The sequence below is a fragment of the Nyctereutes procyonoides genome, unplaced genomic scaffold (genome assembly GCF_905146905.1).
Source record: "Nyctereutes procyonoides isolate TBG_1078 unplaced genomic scaffold, NYPRO_anot_genome, whole genome shotgun sequence".
Classification (NCBI taxonomy): domain Eukaryota; kingdom Metazoa; phylum Chordata; class Mammalia; order Carnivora; family Canidae; genus Nyctereutes; species Nyctereutes procyonoides.
The window spans coordinates 25332378-25357775 of record NW_026575049.1 but is presented as its reverse complement, the minus strand read 5'-3'; the positions used below and the strand labels follow the sequence as shown (position 1 = coordinate 25357775).

At 38.0% G+C, this 25398-nt stretch overlaps 1 protein-coding gene across 1 annotated transcript in view; it reads right to left on the bottom strand.

The window, feature by feature from the left end:
- Positions 1-3583: 3583 nt before the first annotated feature.
- SLC25A17 (solute carrier family 25 member 17) overlaps positions 3584-25398 on the bottom strand; it is a 43809-nt gene continuing 21994 nt past the window's right edge. The window contains exons 2-9 of the mRNA XM_055329337.1: positions 25060-25120; positions 22202-22268; positions 20445-20596; positions 10363-10479; positions 9334-9479; positions 9150-9245; positions 6361-6443; positions 3584-4649 (exon numbers count right to left, since the gene is read on the bottom strand). Coding sequence (XP_055185312.1) covers positions 4502-4649; positions 6361-6443; positions 9150-9245; positions 9334-9479; positions 10363-10479; positions 20445-20596; positions 22202-22268; positions 25060-25120 — 870 coding nt within the window. The 3' untranslated portion in view covers positions 3584-4501. The remainder of the gene's footprint in view (positions 4650-6360; positions 6444-9149; positions 9246-9333; positions 9480-10362; positions 10480-20444; positions 20597-22201; positions 22269-25059; positions 25121-25398) is intronic.

Below are 25398 nucleotides of genomic sequence, written 5' to 3'. Positions count from 1 at the left end.
TCCATCTTCTAAATTCCTTTATACTTTGTCTTTCAATAGCAACTTTCGGGCAGCCTCGGTGGGGCTGCGGTTTAGCGCTGCCTGCAGCCTGGGGTATGATCCTGGAGACTCGGGATCGAGTCCCACGTCGGGCTCCCTGCATGGAGCCTGCTTCTCCCTCTGCCTGTGTCTCTGCCTCTCTATGAATGGATAAATAAAATCTTAAAAAAAAATAAAAATAAATAGCAACTTTCTTTCCTCCTCCCTCTCTCTTTTTTTTAGAAGACTTTATTTATTTATTCATGAGAGACACACACAGAGAGGCAGAGACATAGGCAGAGGGAGAAGCAGAGTCCCCATGGAGAGCCCAATGTGGGACTTGATCCCAGGACCCTGGGACCACGACCTGAGCCAAAGGCAGATGCTTGGGGTGCCTGGGTGGCTCAGTGGGTGAAGCATTTGCCTTCAACTCAGGTCATGAGCTGGGAAGGCATTATTCTTTAGCTTTTCTATTGGGCTAAGATGAGACGCTCAGCCAGTGACTTCCTGCTTCAACCAGTTTGTATTTTACTGATTAACTGATCGATATTTGGGGGGCTTCATTTGGATACTGAATTAAACGTGAAATTATTGGACTTGACTTCTCTTTTTAGTAGATACACCAATAAGGCTCCCAGAAAAGAAATGGTCACAATTCAGACAAATAGAAAGAAGAAAGGCTGTCCCAAAGTAAAACCTAGATGATTTTCTGGGTTCAAAACACGTTTATCTGCTTTATTTTGGTGACAAATGTTACTAGACTTACTGTGGCGATCGTTTTGCAATATATACATATATCAAATCATTATGTTGTATACCTGAAACTAATATGATGTTATATATACCTCAATATTAAAAAACAGCATTAAGTACATCTATATTTCATGTACTGAGCCAGATGCACATATATATCTCTCCATCTGTCCAATAGAAAAGATTACTTTGCAAGACTGTTCTGAGGATTAAAGAAGATATATATATCTCTATATACATATCTGAATATATTACAGCCTTGTGCAGTAATAATTTCCCTTGGACAGATGAAGACATATTCAGAAAGGTGAGAAGCAGTTTGTCTGTGGCCACAATGCTATTAAACAATAGAACAAGAATCTGAACCCAGGTCTGGCTAAAAGCCCAGAGTGCTTTCTACTCACTGGTGTGATCTATTCAAACAGCCAGACCCCCCCAATGGTAATAATCATATTGTGATAAAAGTTGTTGCTAACATTTATCTTAGCTCTTCTCATGTGGCAAGCACTGTGCTAAGCAATTTATGATCTCTTTAATCCTCACAATCAGATTGGTTTATCAAGACCTCCATTTCACAACTGCAGAAACAGTTTTACACAAGTTCAGTAATTTCTTTGTTCTCACAACTGGTAAGGAGTGGGGCCAGAGTTGAACCTAGGTCTAATTCCAGAACCCACTCTTTCCATCCTTACATTTGACTGTAGGAAACTCAATTCTTGTCCTGGTTCCAACCAGGCAAGTCATTTGATAGATCTGTCTCAATTTCCTCGTTCATTAAATGGGACACTGTTCCTTATACTTCACAGAGACATTGGGGTTATAAGATGAGAAAGTGCCAAAGCTTTAAAAAGAGAAACTGCCACATAAATCCAGATGCAGTCACAAGTTTTATTCAGATTTTCCCTCTCTGGAGATCATAAAGGGATTTAGTAGACATCATTAGCTCTTAAACATCCTCTGAAGTGGGTAGTATTATCTTCACGCATCAGAAAGCTGAAGCACAAGGAGATGACGTAATTTGCTAGTCAGTTAGTGGCAGAACTGGGAATAAAACCCCAGATTCTAGCTCCCACTGCTTATATTCTTATTGTCAATCCTATTCCTGCATTTCAAATTTAACTGTAAAATAGACGAGGGTAGAAAATATCAGTGTCCACTTCAAAACACAGATTAAATACTTATGGAAATTAAATTTTCTACTGCCGTGACACTAATGTAACCCCAAAGGCTCTTATCCTCACATTCTAGAGAAACTGCATAAAGAATCAAAAATAAAAATTTCCATTCTGCAGTATAGACTTCAGCTCCTTAGCTTCTCAAGTAACTTATTATTAATCAAAGCCTACAAAACTGGGTGAGTCATTACCTTGTTTGTTTCTTTCTTTCTTTCTTTCTTCCTTCTTTCCCTTCCTTCCTTCCTTCTTTCCCTTCCTTCCTTCCTTCTTTCCCTTCCTTCCTTCTTTCCCTTCCTTCCTTCCTTCTTTCCCTTCCTTCCTTCCTTCCTTCCTTCCTTCCTTCCTTCCTTCCTTCCTTCCTTCTTTTTTTCAAGATCTTATTTATTTATTCATGAGAAACACAGAGAGGGAGAGAGAGAGAGAGAGAGACGCAGGCAGAGGGAGAAGCAGGCTCCATGCAGGGAGCCAGACATGGGACTCAATCCCAGGTCTCCAGGACCAGGCCCTGGCTGAAGGCGGAGCTAAACAGCTGAGCCACCAAGGCTGCCGCATTACCTAGTTTCAACTAGTGAGTCTGTAAGCTTCCACAAGGAGCATAAAACCTCGGTATTAAATTGTTCGCTCATAAAATCAGAAAAAAGAGGCATCAAATAGATTTTCACATCATAAACATCTCATTTAAGTCTATAATTTGACTTGGAAATTATTCTAGCATACCAACTGAGCTCCAAATTCAATTTCCAAAGCAAACTGCATAATTAAAACAACAAAAGCACACACGGCACCTTTATGATCCTTCTCCTGTATAAAAATCAAAATAAGTTTTGTGCTTCCCACCCAAGCCTTGCCACAGACCCACACAAACCATAAAGAAAAATAAAAAGTAGTAATGGGGCCAATTCTCTGTTTTCAGTGGAGGAGGAGCATTCAGTCTAGTTTCCAGATTATTAACCCCTCCTAATTCTTGCTTTCTAGAACACCACAACCATCTTCCAATTAGCAGGAGTTTGAAAATCACATATTTTGAAATTAACAGAAGGACCAGAGAGGAAGTAAGAGAAAGAAGTTTCCATTCTCAAAACTGAACTAAATACTGGAGTCCATAGACACTTCATTATTCCTCTCTCTGACTCCAAATAAATTAGACTTCTAAATGAAAAGCCTGTCATTTTGTGATAGGGACGAAAACTAAGTTACAGGAACCCAAAGGGCTATTCTCAAATGACCAGAGTTTGTTTCTTGGGTGGCTTGAGAGGCCTAAATTCACCCCCCAGCTGCATAACAAAAGTCCAACCACCTCTGCACATGCTATGAGGCTTAAGTAAAGGACAATGTGGGACACTCAGTTTTCTCAGGGGTTGTTTTAAGGCACGAGTCCAACTTTCCTTTGAGAAAAATCTTTGTCTTGGTTTCTATCATTGAAACCAATCATAGCTTCTGTTGAGTTAGGGGCTCTAAGGTCTCTCAAACTTTAATGTGAGTATGAATCATCTGGGGATCTTGTTAAATTGCAGATTATGATTCAGAAGGTCTGGGACTGTGGGACTGTGTGCCCAACCTCCCAGGTGATGTCAATGCTGCTGCTTGATACATACACTTTAAGTAGTAGGACTATAAGGAATGTTTCCAAATACAAGTAATCTCAATCAGATGTTTATTCTCAAAATAGCCTCCACCAGGAGTTTGTAAGGGAGAAAATATTCCAGAGCCTAAACAAGGTACCTGCTCCCTCTCCCTTTTCTATGATTTTTGCCAGCTGGTTGTAAACCCAACGTGGTATCTGAATGAAAGGCAACTTTTAAAAATGTCTTTTATGTTGACAGTTTATTTGGGCTTGACTTGATGGGGTTTGCATGAACAAACATAAAACTGCAAGCCTTTTGTAATGAAAGGACTGATTCAAAATAAATATTTTTAATTAAGTCAAATACTAACAAACAACTAAGTGATGTTTACAAATAGTTTATAAGAGAATCATTTGGGATTAATCATTTTCATTTCTCCTACAAAATAAATAGCTCATGTACCAAAGAAGATGCCTTTCCTTAAGCAGGAGGAAAAAAAGTACAACAAAAATAAAGTCATGCCTATGGCACAATCATAATATTTTTAGTGAGAAAAATACCAAGATTAAAACATACAAAAGTATATGAGAATTATATGCTATTAAATGTGTCCCTAGAATCTGGGGGCGGGGTTCAGGGGAAAAGAACAGCTGGTAAATTTAAGAAAGATTTTTAACTGGAGAAAATTACACATGAGAGCAGAAGTCCATTCCCCTTAAGGAAAATAATACACGCCCACAAACTTTCATTTTCAGGTTTTCAATGTTTTCTTTTTGTATGACCATTAGACAACCTCCCCCACAAAATTCAACCAACCGTAATAAAAATTAAGTTGTTGACAGGTCCAGCTGGCTATAGTCCATGTTTACCCTTAGATGCTTTTCCAGCCAGTGAGGGTACATGTGGCAAGAGTAAAAAGAGAATCACTTCCCTTCACACAGAGGAACCCCCATCTCGAGCATCTTTCTGCACTTTGCAGGGTGCAGTGTCTCAGTGCTTGTGGGCACTCTTCAGCCCCATAACTGTGAAGGTAGCGGCTGTCAGTTTCTCATAAACCAGGAACATGAGGGCAGCAGTGAGGACTGTCTGTAGCAGTTTGGCTTCAAGGCCTTTGTAGAGTCCCATGATTCCAAAACGCCTATAAAGAAAAGTTTGAAGAAAATAAAACGTTTTCTTCCTAAAAGTCAACTACTGCATCAAAGAAGCATGTTACACTAGCCACCGCTTATCCCTGGGAAAATACGTTCCCAGACCCTCAGCAGACACCTGCAATTGTAGTTAGTAGTGAACCCCCTATTTTTTCCTATACATACACACCTATCATAAAGTTTAACTTATAAATTAGGCACAGTAAGAGATTAACAACAATAGCTAATAGTGAAATGGAATGCCAACATACTGTAATAAAAGTTATGGGAATGTGGTCTCTCCCTCTCTCAGAATATCTATGTATTGAGATGCAGTGAGGTGAATGACATGGTGTTAGGTCCTACTGGCCTTTTGACAATAGGTCAGAAGGAGCATCATCTGCTTCCAGATCGAGGTTGACTGTGGATCCCTGAAACCATGGGAAGAGATACTGTCAATGAGGGGTAATAGTATACTGGCATTTTCTAAATTTTATGTAAGTCCAATCACATGGTATGAATTCTTTTTTGTCTGACTTCTTTCACTTGGCTTAATCATTTGAGCTCCATCCATAATTATCTTGAGATCCATCCATTCACTTGGCATAATTATTTTGAGATCTATACATACATCAATATACATGTTAGTAGGTCCTTTCTTGTGAGCAGTATTCCACTATGTAGATAGATAGTAACTTGTATGTCTACTCACCCAATGATGATACATTTGTATTGTTTCTGGTTTTTGATTCTTACAAATAAAACTGTTTTTAACATCTGTGTACAAGTTTTTGCACAGACCTATTTCATTTCTCTCTATATAACTTGAGAGGAATGGCTAGGTCCTATGGTAGTTGTATGTTTAACTTTTAAAGAAAATGCCAAACTTTCCAAAATGGTCAGAGCATTTTATTTTCCCACCAACAGCACAGAAAAGTTCTGGTTGCTCCACATTCTTGTCAATACTTGGTATGGTGAACATTTAGTTTCAACTTTATACTAATTCTTTATCTCTGATTTTGCTATCCCAAGCATAATCTGTTTTTATAATAAATTTATTACTTTCAAAGTATCTTATGTCTAGGAACAGTAATAAAGTTACAGCAGCTTTGCCTCAAAGGAGGCCCTGAGGGTCAGCTTCTCTAAATGGAATGATACAGGGAAATGAGGAAAGTACGTGCCTCATAGGGCCATCGTTAGGGATTAAGTGAGATGACTCGTGTGAAGCACAGAGCTCAGTGTCTGCTACAAACCAAACACTAAAAAATGTTAGCTACTCTTACCATCATCAGCACTGCCGTCATTACAATAATTATCATTACTCTTCCTACTACATTCTCCTTTTCTCACTATGACTACTGCTCTAAAATACCTGTTTACTTCTATCTACAAGAGAGGTCACAGGATATGCCATCGATGGCAACACTCCTAGGGCAGAACAGTCTCTCTACATTAGATTATAGGAGGCTTTCCTCTCTAAAGGAGTTCTGCACATTTCTAAGTTACAAAGAATAAAGATCTGAATTTTTTCCATAACTTCCCCAAATGATGCCATATTGCACTAAGCCCCTAAAACGAGAACTGTTTGAGCACAGCATGCAAGGAGAGGTTTCTAGGTTCTCACTGCCAAGACAGTAGTGCAAGTTAAGCAGATCTGGCCACTCTTTGCCAGAGATGGCTGCTGAAAGACAGGACAGAATGTGAAGCATCTACAAAGCTCACTTTACTCGTTGGTGAAGAAGATAGAGAACATTCCGAAGACTCCCCAGTGTTCTGTTTTCTGGGTTTAGTCTGTGACGTCCAAACTGGGGAAGAAGAAAAACAGATCAATTTCTACCTGAAGAAGAAATTATGTTGGAATAATGTCTTGTAGTATACAGTAATAAAAATATCTAACAAGTATGTAGATTTCAGGAATTCTCTTTTTCAATGAAATAAGTGAAAATAAGAAATAGTTTTGGGGGTGCCTGGGTGGTTCAGATGGTTAGGTGTTTGACTCAGGTCATGATATTATGGTCATGGGACTGAGCTCCATGTTGGGCTCTGTGCTTAGCTCAGTGCAGAGTCTGCTTCAGATTCTCTGTCCCTCCCCCTCCCCCTCTGCCATTCCCTCTGCTCTCTCTCTAATAAATTAAATAAATATTTTTTTAAAAAAATTTTTATTATTTATTTATGATAGTCACACACACACAGAAAGAGAGAGAGAGAGAGAGAGAGAGAGAGAGGCAGAGACACAGGCAGAGGGAGAAGCAGGCTCCATGTACTGGGAGCCCGACGTGGGATTCGATCCCGGGTCTCCAGGATCACGCCCTGGGCCAAAGGCAGGCACCAAACTGCTGCGCCACCCAGGGATCCCCTAAATAAATATTTTTTAATGAAGCAAGCATGAGAATTTTCACTTTATAGAATTATGGGGAAAATACTACCTCAAAAGAAAACAAACATGCCCATAATGAAGATTTAGATACTGATGGTTTGGCTTACCCTCTAGTCCTTTAGAAAGTTCTGATAGATACCAATCAATTAGGACCACTACAGTCTAAGCTCTTCACATTATATGTTAACATTATAAAAGTATCAAAATACATTTATTTAGATGCTACTGAATTCCTGTATATTAAGCACCAATTTAAGAACAGTACATCAGTAGAAACACTTTTTTAAAAAAATCTTATTTCCTATTTGAACAGCTTGGCCTCGAGTAAGAAGCACTTTTATTTCCTTCTTTCCTTTTTTTTTTTAAGATTTTATTTATTTATTTGATAGAGATATAGAACCAGAGAGTACAAGTGAGAGGAATAGCAGACGGAGAAGGAGAAGCAGACTCTCCACTGAGTGGGGAGCCACACATGGGGCTTGATCTCAGGACCCTGAGATCATGACCCAAGCCGAAGGGAGATGCTTAACTGACTGTGCCACCCAGGTGCCCCAGTAGAAATACTTTTAACATAAGATAATAAACCTTTTGAATTGAAGTATTTTCACCATCATCCCTATTTTATTTACCAATAAATACTTTGATTTTTTTTTTCAAAATAGATCATGAAATCTGTCCACATCTTCTCTTTCCCCTCCACTGCTACCACCTTAGTGTAGGCCACCATCACCTTTCACCTGTACCATGGAATTGGTCTCTTACTGGATTGCCCCCCCACCCTCATCTCTTAGCCCTGGGATCAATTCAGCACACAACAGCCACAGGAATCTTCTCAAATTGTAAATCAGATCACATTACTCCCCTATTTTTTTTTAAAGATTTTATTTATTTATTCATAGACAGAGAGAGGCAGAGACACAGGCAGAGAGAGAGGGAGACGCAGGCTCCATGCAGGGAGCCCGATGTGGGACTCAATCCTGGGTCTCCAGGATCACACCCCAGGCTGCAGGCGGCGCCAAACCGCTGTGCCACCGGGGCTGCCCCACTCCCCTATTTTAAAGCCCTTCACAGGCTTCCTACTCAGGTGAGAATAAAATCTAGAATCCTCACCTAGAGTCTTCCTTGCCACTTTTCCGATCTCATCTTGAGCCACTGTTTAGCCAGAGTGGCCTCTTTTCAGTTCCCAATCACTACACTCTTAGCACATCATGTTCCCTCTACCTAGAATGCTCTTTGAAAGCTGTTCTTTATCTTCCTTAAGTCTTGTTTTTTTTTTTTTTTTTTTTTTTTTTAGATTTTATTTATTTATTCATGAGAGACACAGAGAGAGGCAGAGACACAGGCAGGGGGAGAAGCAGGCTCCATGCAGGGAGCCCGATGTGGGACTCCATCCCGGCATTTCAGGATCATGCCCCAAGCCAAAGGCAGATGCCCAACCGCTGAGCCACCCAGGTGTCCCAAGAAGACTTGGTTTTTATATATACCTCCTCAGAGCCCAATCCTCAATCACCTTAATAAGATCCGCACCACGCCCCTCTCCACTGAATGACAGAACGCAGTTCACCTCTTGAAAGCACTTTTCTCAGTTTATAATTACCTATTTATTTTGCTTATTTACCTGTTCATTCTTTCCTCTGTTACCTCCCAGAGGACAGGGATTGATTTTTATTTACCATGTGTACCCAGCTTCTCACTCAGAGTGGGTGCTTAATAAATATATTGCTGAATAAATAATTGAATGAAAAAACCAGAAATTTGAAAGTGCTTCAGAAAAGCTAAATCATTAATTTCTCCTGAATGAACTAAACAACTTCTGATTTTGTACAGTTAATCTAAGCAAATCAACTTAAATAAGAAAACAAGCTTATACATTCTTAAGATCATTTAAGAACCTCCTCCCACATTTGGGTTTTCTGAGACACCACAGTACCTAAGAAATGACAAATGTAAACTCTTCCAAACCAAATAGGAAACCAACTGATAGCCAGCCTCGTTAGCAATTATTAAACAAATGGAAAAATGGTCTAGACTATCAACTGACTACTTTATTGCTTTATTAACATTGCTTTAAACAGAGAGACCATGTACTTCAGAATTTTGTTTGACTAAATGCAGGGAGAACCCCAGCACTCACCCTCAGAATGGACTGTACTGTCTGCATGGGATAGGTGACAGTGGTAGCAATCGCTTTGGATATTGCACCAATGATGAACACATCCAAAGAAGAAAGCTGGAAAGCAAAGAAAGAGCAAACCACATCAATGCAAACAAGAGAGTGTCAGAGATTATTATTTACTGCTTTCAAAATCAGGAATTACCTTCATTCGTTTCTTTAGAAGCTGCCGTTTTAAGCCTTCATAGAACATGAACTGGATGGCAGGATTGAAGACCAAGAGCAAGGAAGGAAATGTGCCATTCCATAAAGCCAAGATTCCTTCATCTCGAATGATCTGATGAAAAGCATCTAAGCAAGAAATTAAGGACTTTTAATTACAATCCCTTAACTGGAGAACACAATGTAAATTTTGTTCAAATGTACTCAGAATAGAATCTTACTGGTTCTATTAAAATTTCCTTCTTGCTGTATTCTAGGAAGTTCCTCAGTTAGCCACTTTTTGATAATCATCAGACACTGATAGTCACCACATTACTGAGAGACCAACTTAAATCACAGGCAACTCTTCCTGATAATCTGGCGTTAGAATGTGAAATTTTCCTAAGTAATCACCACCACCATGCCCGAGAACTCTGTATTACAGAGGATTGTGAATGGACAGCCCAGGTGCTTCTAAGCAAAGTCCAGGACAACAACAGATAGTTCCCTGGGACCCATTATTTAGGATATGACTTATAAGAAAATCACTATTTTCATCACAAAGATGGACACATGGGAAAGAAGAACCAGGTAACATACTATTAAACTCAAAGTCATCAGTTAGTTATTAATGATAACTTTATCCAAAGACAACACTAAAAGAGTGTAGATTATTCTTTAGAAATATTTACCCCCTCCCACTCCAGGAGAGCAGCATATTCTCTACCTCCTGACACTGGCTTTGGCCAAGAGAACAGTAGCAAATAAAATGCAAACAGGGGCTTGAAATAAGATTGTACAATTGGACATGTCCTCTTGTGCTTTTGCTACCACCAAAAGAAGAATGTGTATAGGCTGGTTCCAGCCTAGATGAGTCAAATCCTTGTCAATCCATAGACACAGGAGCTAAACAAATGCTTACCATTAGATGTGAAGATTTGAGTCTGACATGCAGCATTATTGTGGTAATAAATTTCAGACACAGAGAAAAAAGAAACTTCTTAAATAGGAACTCACCCAAACAAACACTTACCAATGATACCTTTGTAGTTGGTTGGTACAATGTCTTCATTCCTGAATTTTGCCCCTTGTAGCTTCAGTCTGGTATTTACCACCCAGAGTGGAGTTGTTAGCAACACATTCACCACTCCTTTAAAAAGAAAGAGGAGACAAAAGAAAAGCAAAGTGCAATCTTCAAGCTTTGCTGCCTTATGTTAGAGCTATGTACCAGTGTTTCATTTATACTTCTGCCACTGACCTACTGGGAGACTTGAGATAAGGTATCTCTCTATGACAGGGTACAACACAAGCCACTACTGTTAGAAGCAATTCAGAAGCCTTGCTGATAGCAAAAAAGGCTGGCAGCAGTACTGTTCCACATTTGTATAACAGGAAATGATCTATTTGTCAATTAATATAGCATCCAAAGTAGCAATTTTGATCCAGTTCTGAGTGCATTTAAAAAATAACAGTTTTAATAAGGCTTACTGATCACATGCTAAATCCATGACAATATCTGATAAAACACACAATTTACAACTCTCACATAAGTAGCTTACATGGTTTTAAGTGAGTATGGATTTGGTACAATGGGTGGCAGGTGGAAGAAAGTGGTAATATTTGAAAGAGGTTCATCAGGGATGGGAGGCTCACAGAAGAGTTCCTCATCACTTAGGGAATTAGGATAGGCAGGCAGCAAGCAGTAGTTATGAACTGTCACAAAACACCTGAAAGAGCTTCACAAGCATTAATTATGATCCTTACAAGCTTAAGGATGGGGATCCTGGCCCCCCAAGGTTGCCTCAGAGTGGAACAATACAATGAGCCAGGTGCTTCTTTTTTGAAAACACATGGTCCCAAGTTAACACCATCTTGAGATATTAAAATATTCCTCATCAGTCCTGGAATGATTAAAAAAAATATATACCAGACAGAGTTGTAACAAAGTGCCTGACACATAATATATTCTTTATAAATATTTAAATAAATATTGAACAAATGAACCAATGAACAAACTCAACAAACAACCACACATCAAGCTATCTGGCTCTATCTGGCCATGTTCTGAAGAAACAAGAGGCATATTCCTAAGGAAGAGAAACCTACTAAAAGTCCTTTAAACACAATGGTAGAAAGACTGTTTTAAGGAATCACAAAACACAGCATTCAGAAAACACAAGTCTGACCAAAGACAAGCTTCATGAAACAGCCAAGAAATTAAAATCTTATTTTTTCATTTGTTGTATATAGTTGTTAAAGTAAGATATTTTGTCACCTTTTTCTTAAGAGCGTTATGAAACACTTTTCTAAAAATAAAAGACCTCATCAAAAAATTTTATGAGTTGTATTTATTATATTTTTAGTCCCATAACACACTAAGGAGTCATCTTTAGTTATGACTCACTATAGTCATGCATTGTCACTTAAGGCATTGATCATAATCTGAAAAAGCCTCACCTAGAGATTCTTGCTAGTCTCATTTTTAAAAAGTGCCAGTGCCCAAGAGGTCAAGAGAGAAGAATATCAATACATGACCACTTGCAAGACTTTATAATGTGTTCCTATTCAATGCAATGTACACATCACTTGACAGAAAAATTAGCAGCAAGAAAAATCAGACTAGAAAGTACTACTGAGCAGTCTACTGCATTTATTTTTTCCAGACGAAAACAGGAGAACTCAGAAACAGAGATCCTAGGCTTCTGTAGATAGTGTAGACAAAGTGTACACACCTTTCTAAACAAGTGAAATGGGTTGTCTATTAAATTCTTTAGAAATCAAAATTCCTTTCATAATCTATTCAAGAGGAAGGTACTCACAAAATACTTCAGATGCAATGCAGCCTAGATTTAAGTTTTTTGTTTTTATTTTTTTAAAGATTTTATTTATTTATTCATGAGAGACACAGAGAGGCAGAGACATAGGCAGAGGGAGAAGCAGGCTCCCTGTGGGGAGCCTGGTACGGGACTCAATCTCAGGACCCCACAATCACAACCTGAGCCAAAAGGAGATGCTTCAACCACTGAGCCAAGCATCCCTTAAGATTTTTTTTTAAAAGATTTTATTTATTTATTTCACACAGAAAGAGAGAGCACAAGTGGGGAGGTGGGTCAGAGCGAGAAGGAGAAGCAGATTCCTAGCTGAGCAGGGAGCCCAATGCAGGGCTCGATCCCAAGGACCCTGAGATCATGACCCCAGCCAAAGGTCTAATCAACTTAATCTGCCCCTAGATTTAAGATTTAACTATCATTTAAGATTCTGCTTTCATATCTCTGTTATTAACACAAGCTGAAAGACTAAGAGGATTCTAAGGACAATTTCAAGTACAAAAATGCACTAAATCATTTCAAGAAGAGAATGTAAACTACTTGTGAAAACATTTGTATTTTGAAGCTTTTTATCTGAGAAGTTCAAGTACTTTGTTCATCCTCTAAGCCAAAATAGATGGAGAGGTATTTTTTTTAACCACTATAATTTTATGAGTTCTGGGAAAAGACACTCAAAATATTTGAGGCTCCAAAACTTTACTAAAAACTTGGAAACCTATATAATGAAGCAAAGGACAGCATTCCACGGAAGAAAAACAAGCTACAAACTGTCATGATAAGAGATTCCAACTCCATACTTTTGCATAACAGATATGGCTGAAGGATAAAAAAAGTTGTTTGTTTATAAGCTCCTGTAGAAAGTTGTTTCGGTTCTAAGCTGTGGCTGTTACTTCACTTCTAGGATGGGAATATTAATATTTTATGTACTTAATGACAAGAAATTGTTTTTCTTTCAATTCGAATGATTCCATTTTTTCTTTTTTTTTTGTTAAAAATCATTTATAAGAAAAGAGAAGCAAAATTAAGAGATGAATAGTAACTAAACACACACACGGAAATTATTTACTGATTCAAGGAATAATTGGAACACAGCCATTTACTTCTGAAATCTTGAACACAAAATAGTTTTATTAGCACTGAGTCTGTTAAGGAAAGAAAACAAAACAAAAAAAGAAATATGCTAATCATGTATGTACTTCTGGGAAATAAATGCAATGACCACTGATACAAAAAAAGGGCAGATCAAGGTCATAAATCTAACCACTTGGCCCCTGAGAAGGCACGCAACTTGATACACAATAGGAACAAACCTGCCTTACCAGATTTAAGACCGGAGGGCAGGAAAGGAATAAGAACTATCCTAACAGTAACATCATTGGCATTCAAAAAGTTATTGGTAAAAAAAAAAACCAAAAAGTTATTGGTAAAAATCCCAATTTCATAAAAATGGCAAGAATCTTCTTCATTTAAGTTTTCTGTGAGATTTTGTTCCCAAATCCTTCCCCAAGGTATCAAGCTATATGAGCTTTTTTCCTATGAAAATACAGTAATAAATTTCTAAATTTCAAGCAGAACTTGTGTAACAATAATACTGTTCCTAGTTCTCCTTGGAGACAATGAAACTCATTCCTACAGTGATTTTAATACATGACAAGGCTTACAGCAGGAAAAGAAAAAGTGGTTCTCATTCCAAGAATGCATAGGTATTAAGATATGAAAACATGTTAGGAGGAGAAACTCACAAAAGTAATTTCCAAAGAATTCCTTACTTTCAGAAAAAGAGAGAACTTATAATCAGAGAATCTCAGAATTATAAAGGACTATAAAATACATTTGACCAAGGGTCTTTCAACCATGTTACAGCTGACATTTTGATTTTGGGCTGGGTAATCCTCTGTTTGGGGCAGAAGTGGGGGTGCTACTGCGTATCAGACAGATGACAGTAGCTGTAGAAAGACGGAGTCATTAAATGACTTGGTATATTCAAGGAATCACAGTTTTCCAAGAAACAATAGCAGTCAAGCTAGAGGCAAGCAGTATCACAGATCTTGTATGTTGGGTTCTTATCCTGTATACAGCTGGGGGTATACAGTAGGTACCATGACTTTAACCTATATGCAAGTGGTAGACAAAAAAGGGTTTGAAACTGGGGACTGCTGTTCTGAAATCCAGATTTGGGTTTCAGAATAGTAGTCCCCTACCATCTCTCTGATAGGATGTTTAACAGATGATGCTCATAACTGACACAGACCCATTGTACCTTTCTTTCACATACTCAAGAAAACACTTCAGAATGTAAGTGAACAAGAATGGTATTATGCCTTTTCTCAAGCTTGCTTATGTCAGTTGAATCTGTTATGGTAGCAAAGCTTTATAGGTATGGGGGGGATGTACAAGAGAAGGCACAAAACTCCAATCAGTGAACCAATATGCTTTGGCCATACATTAAAAGGAAAAAAGAAAAAAAAAAAAAAGAGTGCCTGGGTGGCTCAGTTGGTTGAGGTCAGGATCCCAGGGTCCTAGCATCAAGCCCCGCATCAGGCTTCCTGCTCAGCGGGGGGAACCTGCTTCTCCTTCTCCTGCTCCCCCTACTTGTGCTCTCTCTCTGTCAAATAAATAAAATCTTAAAAAAAGAAAAGAAAAAGTATATATTCATACATTTTAAGTTAAAATAAAATACAAGGTAAGTAGGCTATTTATGATACTCTCTATGTCAGCTGACTTTTAAAAACTAACTGGCCTATTATACACCAGCCTAGCTATGTTAGGTATAGGGGAATCTACTGTGATTATAAATGTGTAAGAGTTAGAAAGGTAACAAGCAGAGCACAGTGAGAGAGAATAACAAGGGTGTTTTGTACCTGGTGGAGAATGGGATTGTCAGACATAGCAAATAAACGGTTTTGAACAATTAAAAAAAGATTTTGTCATATTTTTTATGAATTAGTAGTTTTATGGAAAGTTGTAGGAGTTAGTCCTTGACAGAGAGTCATAATCTTTAAAATGTCAATACATAAAACTATAGTAATCTAAAATTATTAAAATCAAGATACTACAAATACTTGGTCTTGGGTATTAAAGATAATACACATTGCCATTTGTTGCAATTATGTAAAAAGGAAGGTTTCCTCTGTACAGGATACCCTTGGATCTATTCTGATTTTTTTTTCCCAAGTGAACAAATCTCAAGCTTGAGTTCTTTGAGTTATGACACTGTTAGAAAACTATTCTTCCAGAAAGGTTGGCTAGGCAGGATTATGCAAAGTAGGTAAGTGAGAAAGACCTCAGAGGCAACAAAAGAAATGGCTATGGATATGGAAAAGAGGAAATGGATTCTAGAGATACTTAGGAGACAGACTGATGCCGGTTCTTCTTATTCTTTTTTTTTTTTAAGTAATCTCTGACCCAACAAAGGGCTCAAACTCATAACCCTGAGACTAAATGTCATATGCTCTACTGACTGAGCCAGCCAGGCATCCCGGAGACTGATGGTTTCTGATGATTAAACAACTGTGGAGGGTCAGAGAGCACTTTCAATGATGACTCCTGGATTTCCATCCTGAATTACTTACCTACAAATGCTCATTCGTTTCTTCAGAGAACGAAATCCTGTGTGTTATACTTTATGGAAAACTTGGCCTGGCGGTCGGTCAAAAGGTACACACTTTTAGTTATAAAAGAAATAAGTCATGGGGATGTAATACAGAGCATGGTGACTATAGTTAATAATACTATATTGTATATTTGAAAGTTGCTAAGAGAGTAAATCTTAAAAATTCTCACCGAAGTGGCACCTGTCTAGCTCAGTTGGTAGAGCATGTGACTGTCATGGGATCAAGCCCCACATTGGGTGTAGAGATTAATTAAAAATAAAATCTTAGGGACGCCTGGGTGGCTCAGGGGTTGAGCATCTGCTTTAGGTTCAGGTCATGATCCTGGGATCCGGGATTGAGTCCTGCATCAGGCTCCCTGCAGGGAGCCTGCTTCTCCCTCTGCCTGTGTCTCTCATGAATAAATAAATAAAATCTTTAAAAAAAATCGTAAAAAAAAATTTCTCATCACAAGGAAAAAAAATCTAACTGTGTGGTGATGGATGTTAACTAGAATTATTGTGATGATCATTTTACAATATATACAAATATCAAAACCTTATGTTGTACATCTGAAGCTAATAAAATGTTATGTTAATTATATCTCAATTAAAAAAAAAGTTGGTACAAGTGAAAGTTAATTATATCTAAAGCAATCTAAGACCAAAATGAAAGTATTAAGCCGAAGAAAAGCTCAGAGACCAAGCTGAAAAACACCAGTGGTCTCATACAGGTAAAGAAGAGTAAATAACAAAATTTGTGGAGCATGAATACTCGGCCTGGTAACTATTTTTCAATTAAATCACTTAAATTCCAAATGGACATTTACATTATTCAATTGTGTGGCTCCCAAAGTACTAATTTTTCAAAGAATATACCAAAAAATGATTCCACAAAATAGAACAATTAACAGTACAACTGTTAAGTCAATTAATTTTGTTACAGACTAAAATAGATAAATATACAAAAAATCACAGGAAGTATACTTTCCACCTCTTTAATAAAACTCTAACTGAACAAATATTTTGTTCATACAGCAAATATTTACTGAGTACATGCTAGGAATTGTTCTTACTGGGAATATAGTGGTAGTGGTAGGAGAATACATGTATATATACTCTCTAAGAACAAGTATATAATATATAAATAATATATAAAGTATCTTAAATATATATGTAATATATAAAGTATCTTAAATATATGTGTATGTGTATTTAAGATACTTGCTCTTATGAAGCTCATATTCCACTAATTAGACACAGATAGTAACTAAATATTCACAATATCAGGTTAATGGCTCCCTAGAGCTTCTAAAGTCTCAGATGACAAGGATCCAAAGTCTTCTAACATCTGGCTCCTGCTTACCTCTCCAACCTTTTTGCTCATGCTCCTGTATTCACTTCACTCACTAGCTAAGAGAGCTCACTGTTCAAAACATGGTCCTGTAGTCCCTCAATTTTCTACCATTCTTTCCATCAGAAAACTGCTGCCACTCATCTACAAAAGTTACTAATCCTGCCAAGGCTCAATTCAAGAGCCAGGGCTTTCTATAAGCAGATCTCTCCCAGCTAAAAGTGATCTCTCCTCTTCCTATGAACCTCTAAAGCATTAACAACCATTATGATACTAACTACACTGGGCTATGCACTAAAATACCTTTGTTACATCTGACTAAATGTTTTTGCACTCATGGTGGGCTTCATGGGTGTGCAACCCATCTTGTACCTGGTTTAATGCTCTCATTGTCAACTGTCTTGAAATGCTAATAAATTGTGAACAGGGAATCCTGCATTTTCATTTTGTACTAGGCCTTACAAATTGTGTAGTCAGTCCTTGTTCACGTTAAAAATTACATGTGAACATTAGCCAAAAGATAAATCATGGAGGGTACCTGGCTTGTTCAGTCAGCACAGTATGTGGGACTCTTGATCTTGGAGTCATGGGTTTGAGCTCTATGTTGGGGATAAAGTTTACTTAATAAAAAAAAACAGTAAAAAAAAAAAAAAAGGAAAGTAATCAGGGAAGGTATTGTAATCTTCTTCTTCTTCTTTTTTTTTTTTTTTTATAAAGAGGCTTGGGGGATGCCTGGGTGACTCAGCAGTTGAGCATCTGCCTTTGACTCAGGGCGTGATCCTGGAGTCCTGGGATCGAGTCCCATATTGGGCTTCCTGCATGGAGCCTGCTTTTCCCTCTGCCCCCCTCTTTCTGTCTCTCATGAGTAAATAAATAAAATCTTAAAAAAAAAAAAATAAGAGACTTGGGCACCTGAGTGGCTGAGTAGGTTAAGTGTATGACTTCATTTTATTTCAGGTTATGACAGGGTTGTGAGATAGAGAGCCCTGTGTCAGGGCCTCTACTCAGCATGGAGTCTGCTTGGGATTCTTTCTCTACCCCTCCCTTTAACCCTCTCCACCCCCTGCTTATGCTCTCTTTCTCTGTCTGTAAATAAATAAATAAAATCTTAAAAAAAAAAGGGAGAGAGAGAGAGAGGGATGCCTGGGTGGTTCAGAGGTTGAGCATCTGTCTTTGGCTCAGAGTGTGATCCCAGAGTCCTGGGATGGAGTCCCACATCAGGCTCCCTGCAGGGAGCCTGCTTCTCCCTCTGCCTATGTCAATGCCTCTCTCTGTGTCTCTCATGAATAAAAAAATAAATAACATCGTAACCAAAAAAAAAAAAAAAAAAAAAAAAAAGAAGAAGAAGCCCTGGTGGCTCAGCGGTTTAGCGCCACCTTCAGTCCAGGGCCTCATCCTGGAGACCTGGGATTGAGTCCCACGTAGAGCTCCCTGCATGAAGCCTGCTTCTCTCTCTGCCTGTGTCTCTGCCTCTCTCTCTCTCTCTGTCTCTCTCTCTCTCTCTCTCTGTCTCTGATGAATAAATAAATAAAATCTTAAAAAAAATAAATTACTTAAAAGTTTTGGGGATTCCTGGGTGGCTCAGTGGTTTAGTGTCTGCCTTCGGCCCAGGGCATGATCCTGGAGTCCCGGGATTGAGTCCCGCATCAGGCTCCCTGAATGGAGCCTGCTTCTCCCTCTGCCTGTGTCTCTGCTTCTCTCTCTGTGTCTCTCATAAATAAATGAATAAAATCTTAAAAAAAAGAGATTTTAATTTCTATAAATTCTGGAATGCTGCTAAACAGGGATAAAACTATCTTCTCTGGATTAAAAAGACAAAAATAAGAAAGTCAGCCCAGAAATAGTTTTTGCGTATGGTCAATGATTTTCCACAAGGGGTCAGGACCACTCAATGGGGAAAGGACAAACTCATCAAATGGTATTAGGGAAAATGGATATCCACACACAAAAGAATGAAGTTGGACCTGTATCTTATACCACATATAAAAATTTACCCTAAATGGATTAAAGAACTAAATGTAAGACCTAAAAGTATAAAATTCCTTGAAGAAAACATAGTAGAAAATGTTTTCATGACATTAGACATGGCAATGACTTCTTGGATGTGACACCAAAAGCACAGGCACATAAGCAAAAATAGACAAATGGGACAAACATCAAACTTAAAATTTTCTAAGCACCACCAAATGACATAATCAACAGAGTAAAAGGCAGTAGAGAATGGGAGAACATACTTGCAAATCATATATCTCATAAGGGGCTAATATCCAGAATATATAAAACATACCTACAGCTCAACAAAATATTAAATAATTCAATTAAAAAATGGGCAAAAGACTTGAACAGATATTTCTCCAAAGATGATAGCCAATAAGCATATGAAAAGATGCTCAACACCACTAACCATCAGAGAAATGCAAATAAAAACACAGTGAATTATCAACTCACACTATCATTAGAATGGCTACTATTAAAGCAAAAACACCCAGAAAGTAACAAGAGCCGATAAGGATGTGGAGAATTAAAAACCTCTGCATGTTGCTGGTAGGATTATAAAATGGCATAACTGCTATGGGAAACAGAATGGTGGTTCCTCACAAAATAAAAAACAAAAACAAAAAAACCCTAACATATGATCTTGGAATCTCACTTGTGGATATATATCCAAAAGGAACTGAAAGCAGGGACCCAAAGAGATATATTTGTATTTGTATAATCCATGTTCTTAACAGCAACTATTCACAGTAGCCAAGAGGTAGAAACAACCTAAATGTCCATCAATAGATGAATGGATAAACAGAATGTGATACACACACACACACACACACACACACACACACACACACACACAAGGGAATATTATTTAGCCTTAAAAAAAAAAAAGAAATCCTGTTACATCCTACAACATGAATGAACCTTGAGGACATTATGCTTAATGAAATAAGTCAGTCACAAAAAGACAAATGCTGTATGATTCCAGTTACATAAAGCATCTAAAGTAGCCAGATTTGTAGAAACAGAAAGTAGAATGGGGTAGAGGAAGGGAGAAGGGGGAAGTGCTGTATAACAGTTAAGAGTTTCACATTTATAAGATGAAAATGTTCTGGAGATCTGTTTCACAATAACATAAACAAACTTACTACTGAAGTATACGCTTAAAACTTGCTAAAATAGTAAATTATATGTTATATGTTTTTACCAAACACACACACACACACACACACACACATACACAGAGCCAAGTCCGAAAATTCTTTGTAGCATTACCTTGTGCTAAAACAATATATGAACAATAAGATAAATATTAAAATATAAAAAATTTTACACTCAGGAAACTTTGTTACCTGCAACAAATCCAACTACTAGATCTTTTCCAGTAGTAGAACGTTGACCTTTGACCCAGACTGCTTTGAGACTATTAAAAGTGTAGAAATAGACAAAATTGGAGCAGCAGAGACTGGAGATAACTGGAAACCACCCTCGATATGGTGCCAGGCTAGATGAAAAACACAATAAGCAATGTAAAGATGCTGTACAAAAGCCAGTAGGAAGTGGCAAAGTCCTAAGGAAAGGCTGATCATCATTCACATATTCTCAAAGTTCACTCCTACACTACACCATATTCTAAACTGTACATATATCTTACATTCTGAAGGATGCCCAAAGTAAGAAATCTTTCCTACCACTAATGATGGCAAAGAAACAACACACTTTCAATGACTGATTTTACAGATTTCTTTCCCTTGGTTTCCTTCAATAAATTACTATGTAAAATTAGAAACAATTGTCTTCATGACTATTAGTTAATATAGCATCATTCATATTTTATTACAGGGTAACAACATTTAAAAATGAAGTAAATGGGATCCCTGGGTGGCGCAGCGGTTTGGCACCTGCCTTTGGCCCAGGGCGCGATCCTGGAGACCCGGGATCGAATCCCACGTCAGGCTCCCGGTGCATGGAGCCTGCTTCTCCCTCTGCCTGTGTCTCTGCCTCTCTCTCTCTCTCTGTGTGTGTGACTATCATAAATAAAATAAAAAAAAAATTTAAAAATGAAGTAAATAGAGACATAATAAGTGTTAAAAAAAAAAAAAAGAAGTGATGGGGAGATGTTATAAGGGCACAGGAACCAGGCTGAAGGGTTTCCCTTGAATTGCTGACAATTTCAGCACCAAAATAATATAGTATAGTAATCAACTGTAAACTACTGAAAAACCAGGAATTTCCAAGTCTATACTGATACTAAATAAAGTGTCTCATGATAGACTACTGACAGTTGCAAGAGAGGAAAAACTATTCAGTGGTTAAGCTGAATCTGAGAAATCATAATCAACGAAGGGCAGGTGGACAATATGTGACTCCAGATGTGATATCCTAAGGACACGATATCACCTACGCATTTCTGGCCAAGAATGCATAGCCTCAGTCTAATCATAAAGAAACCTGGGGCAAACAAAATGAAAAACATTTTATTCCAAAAAAAAGGGGGGGAGGGTAGCTATATTCTTTAAAAATGTCAACATTATAGGGGTAAAAGGCTTTGATGTATGGTGTGTAACTTACTCTTAAATAATTCTGAAAAACGTTTGTGTGGTGTGTGTATAATAAAGACAGAAGGGGTGAACGAGAAAGTGGGGAGAACATAAGCACAGCTGGGAAAAAAGTGTTAATAATAGGTGGATCTGGGTAAAGCATATACTGATATTTGAACTATTTTTAGTTTTGTAACTTTTTGTGAATTTGAAGTTATTGCCAAATAAAAAGTAAAAAAAAAAAAAAGGAAGTACATAATCTGAATGCATCTGATAGCAATGAACTAAACAACTAAACAACTTCTTCAGCTCGCTGTAAAAAAACCCCGTAAAACATAAAACAACGCATTGGTTTCACGGAAGAATCTCTGATCAAGAATCAAAATCGCCAACCACAGGACTTTAAAGGAAATGAAAACAATTATATACTTACAAGTTGGGCAATTACAAATTCACAACTACTTTTAAGGCTGTGAGAATGCAAAGACAGTGAGTGCAGGTGTGCTAGAGGCCCAACAATCTCCTAACAGGCTGCTTTGTCTGACAAAGACCGGCAAGGTGGTACTCACAGGCCTTCTTCTTTAATGATCTCCAGGAGCACCATGTGTGTAGTTTTGGACTTTCTTTTCTCATCAACTAGAAGAAGAAAGAAGATATGTTTAACCTAATAAGTCTTTTTTTTTTTTATTAACCTAATAAGTCTTTTGAGAATTATTATCTTCAGGAACATAAACAAGTTTCACTGAAATGCCATTTACCTCAGCTGAGCAATCTCCTGTCTTATTCTTTGAGCTCCCTAACTTGCCTCAGAATTTACCAATCTTTTGTTCCCGTGTGCTAAATCCAACTGTGGATTCCTTGGGTCTCATCTGTTATTCATAAACCATAAAACATTTTAATTCAACACCTAATTCCCAAAGCAAAAGATGTGACAGGAATCTTATATTTTATAAGGCTTTCTTGTTTTTTTTTCCCCAAAGTTATGTATTCTCATTTTTAGCTTAACATCTTATAAAGAGGAAATAAATTATCATCTCCCTGTTAGCAGAGAGGCCAGACACGAAAGCTGTGAAGGATACACATAGTTGGCAGCAGAGCCAGGATTAAAACTCAAGTTTTCATAGTTTTAGGCTGCTGCTCTGTTTCCTAATCTAAAAAATAAAAGATCTCAAAAGGATGGGAACAGGGTGCTTGCTTGTCTGGCTCAGTTGGTAGAACATGTAACTCTTGACCTCAGGGCCATGAGTTTGAGCCCCACATTGGGTGTAGAAGTTACTTAAAAAAATTTTTATTTTTGAACTTACTTAAAAATTAAAAAAGGATGAGAACTCTGCTTTTCTTGGCATTCTCACTGAAAATCACAAAACCTCACTTAACTTCACATTTCCTACCCACATTTGGAGAATATTTTGAAAACGAAAATGTGGAAATGAAACAATTTCCTAAGAATTAAAATTGATACCTATATGGCTTGTAGGATGGTGAAGAGGAAACTCCCACAGAATGCAATCTGGCCATAGCTATCCAAACTACAAACAGGTTTACTCTTTGATCCAGCAATCTCACTTCTGGGAATTTACCTGATAGAACTTATGGAAACAAAGTAGCATATGAATAAGTCTACAAAAGAGAAGAGGGGCGCCTGGGTGACTCCATCAGTTAGACAGCCAACTCTTAGTTTTGGCCCAGGTTGTGATCTCGGAGTCGTGGGATCTGGCCCTACCTCAGGCTCCATGCTCAGCACAGAGTGCTTGTCCCTCTCCCTCTGTTCCTCCCCCTGATTGCACTTTCTGTCTCTCAAATAAATAAAACACCCAGTGGGTGTTTTTTTTTCCTAAAAAAAAAAAAAAAAAAAGATAGAGAGAGAGAGAAGAATCGACAATAGGGGAAGGGGTTCTGGTGAAACATGTCCTGGTGTACCCGTGCTATGGTACACTCTAAAACTGGAAGGATGAAGAAGCTCCTAAAGCACTGATTTGGAAGGCATCCAAATATGCTGTTTGGAAGGCACTTAATATGCTGTTAAGTGAAAAAGGTAAGGTACAGAACAGTGTGACAAACATGCTTTTTGTGGAAGGAAGGGAGAAAACTAAGAATATATATTCTTATTTGCTTGTTATTCCATAATGAAACTCTGCAAGATTATTTGAGAGACTAATAAAGACACTATCTGCAGGGGAGAGAAAAGGGGGAAAGGGGCAGATTAGAGTGAGATTTTCCATCATGTTATGTATCATTTTATATATTTTGGGTTTTGAGTCGTGAAAGAAACCTATTATAAAACTCAAAAATTAATTTATAATAAAAGCCATGAGGGGTTTTGACATAGGAGTTATTCAAAGCTAATCTTATTCTCATCTCTTCACATAAGTTCTGGCACAGGTTTATAACTTCAAGTTGAAAAATACTGGGGAAGAAGCAAGTAGGAATTATAGAGAGTTGTCTAGTCCTATAATGCAAGAGACAAACTAGGACTACACGCTCAATTTAGCAGTGACAGTGGGTGTTTGGCTCCACCATGTCTCCTATTCTCTTTTTTAAGATTTTATTTATTTATTCATGAGAGACAGAGAAAGGCAGACACAGGCAGAGGGAGAAGCTGGCTCCATGCAGGGAGCCCAATGCGGGACCTGATCCTAGGACTCCAGAATCATGCCCTGAGCCAAAGGCAGGCCCTCAACCGCTGAGCCACCCAGGCTTCCCTATTCTCTCGTCTCTTTTGAGAAGATCTACCCCAGTAAAAACTCTCCACACTGTGCCTTTAAAAAGTCATATTGTTGGGAAGCCTGCTGGCACAGTTGGAAGAGCGTGCAACTCTTGATCTCAGGGTTCTAATTTGGAGCCCCACATTGTATATGTAGAGATTACTTTAAAAAGATAATAAGGGGGATCCCTGGGTGGCGCAGTGGTTTGGCGCCTGCCTTTGGCCCAGGGTGCAATCCTGCAGACCCGGGATCGAGTCCCACGTCGGGCTCCCGGTGCATGGAGCCTGCTTCTCCCTCTGCCTGTGTCTCTGCCTCTCTCTCTCTCACTGTGTGCCTATCATAAATAAATAAATAAATAAATAAATAAATAAATAGATAGATAGATAGATAGATAGATAGATAAATAAATAAATAAATAAATAAATAGAAATAATAAAAAATAAAAATAAAAAAAAATAAAAAGATAATAAGGGGACGACACCTGGGTGGCTCAGCAGTTGAATGTCTGCCTTCAGCTCAGAGAGTGATCCCAGAGTCTAGGACTGAGTCCCACATTGGGTTTCTTACGTGGAACCTGCTTCTGCTTCTCCCTTTGCCTGTGTCTCTGCCTCTCTCTGTCTCTCATGAATAAATAAATTTTAAAAATCTTAAAAAATATATATAAATACATTTGCTTCTTGACATCAAATGATAAGAATATGGTGCCTGCAGAGGATACCCACCTTGAAGTCGCAGTCGAGCCGTATCCAAGGGAAAGAACACAGTCATTGCTGTCACGCTTCCCTGCAAAGTTTGAAAAGCTGTTAGCCATTACAGGCTCACAAAAACAAAGAGACACAACTTTTAAGTGAACAAAAATTCATTATTAACAAGGGTCAAATCAGATTTTTAGGGAAAGCACCTATATAATACTGGGATTATTATTGTTCAAGTTCTCTAGTTTTGTACTTAAGTGGAAGTATTTGATTTTCTGGAAGAAATTTTTTTCTCTCTCTCTCTCATGCTGAAAAAGAAAATGAAGATGGGTCCCTGAAAAGGACAGACTTAGGGCTTTGCAACCC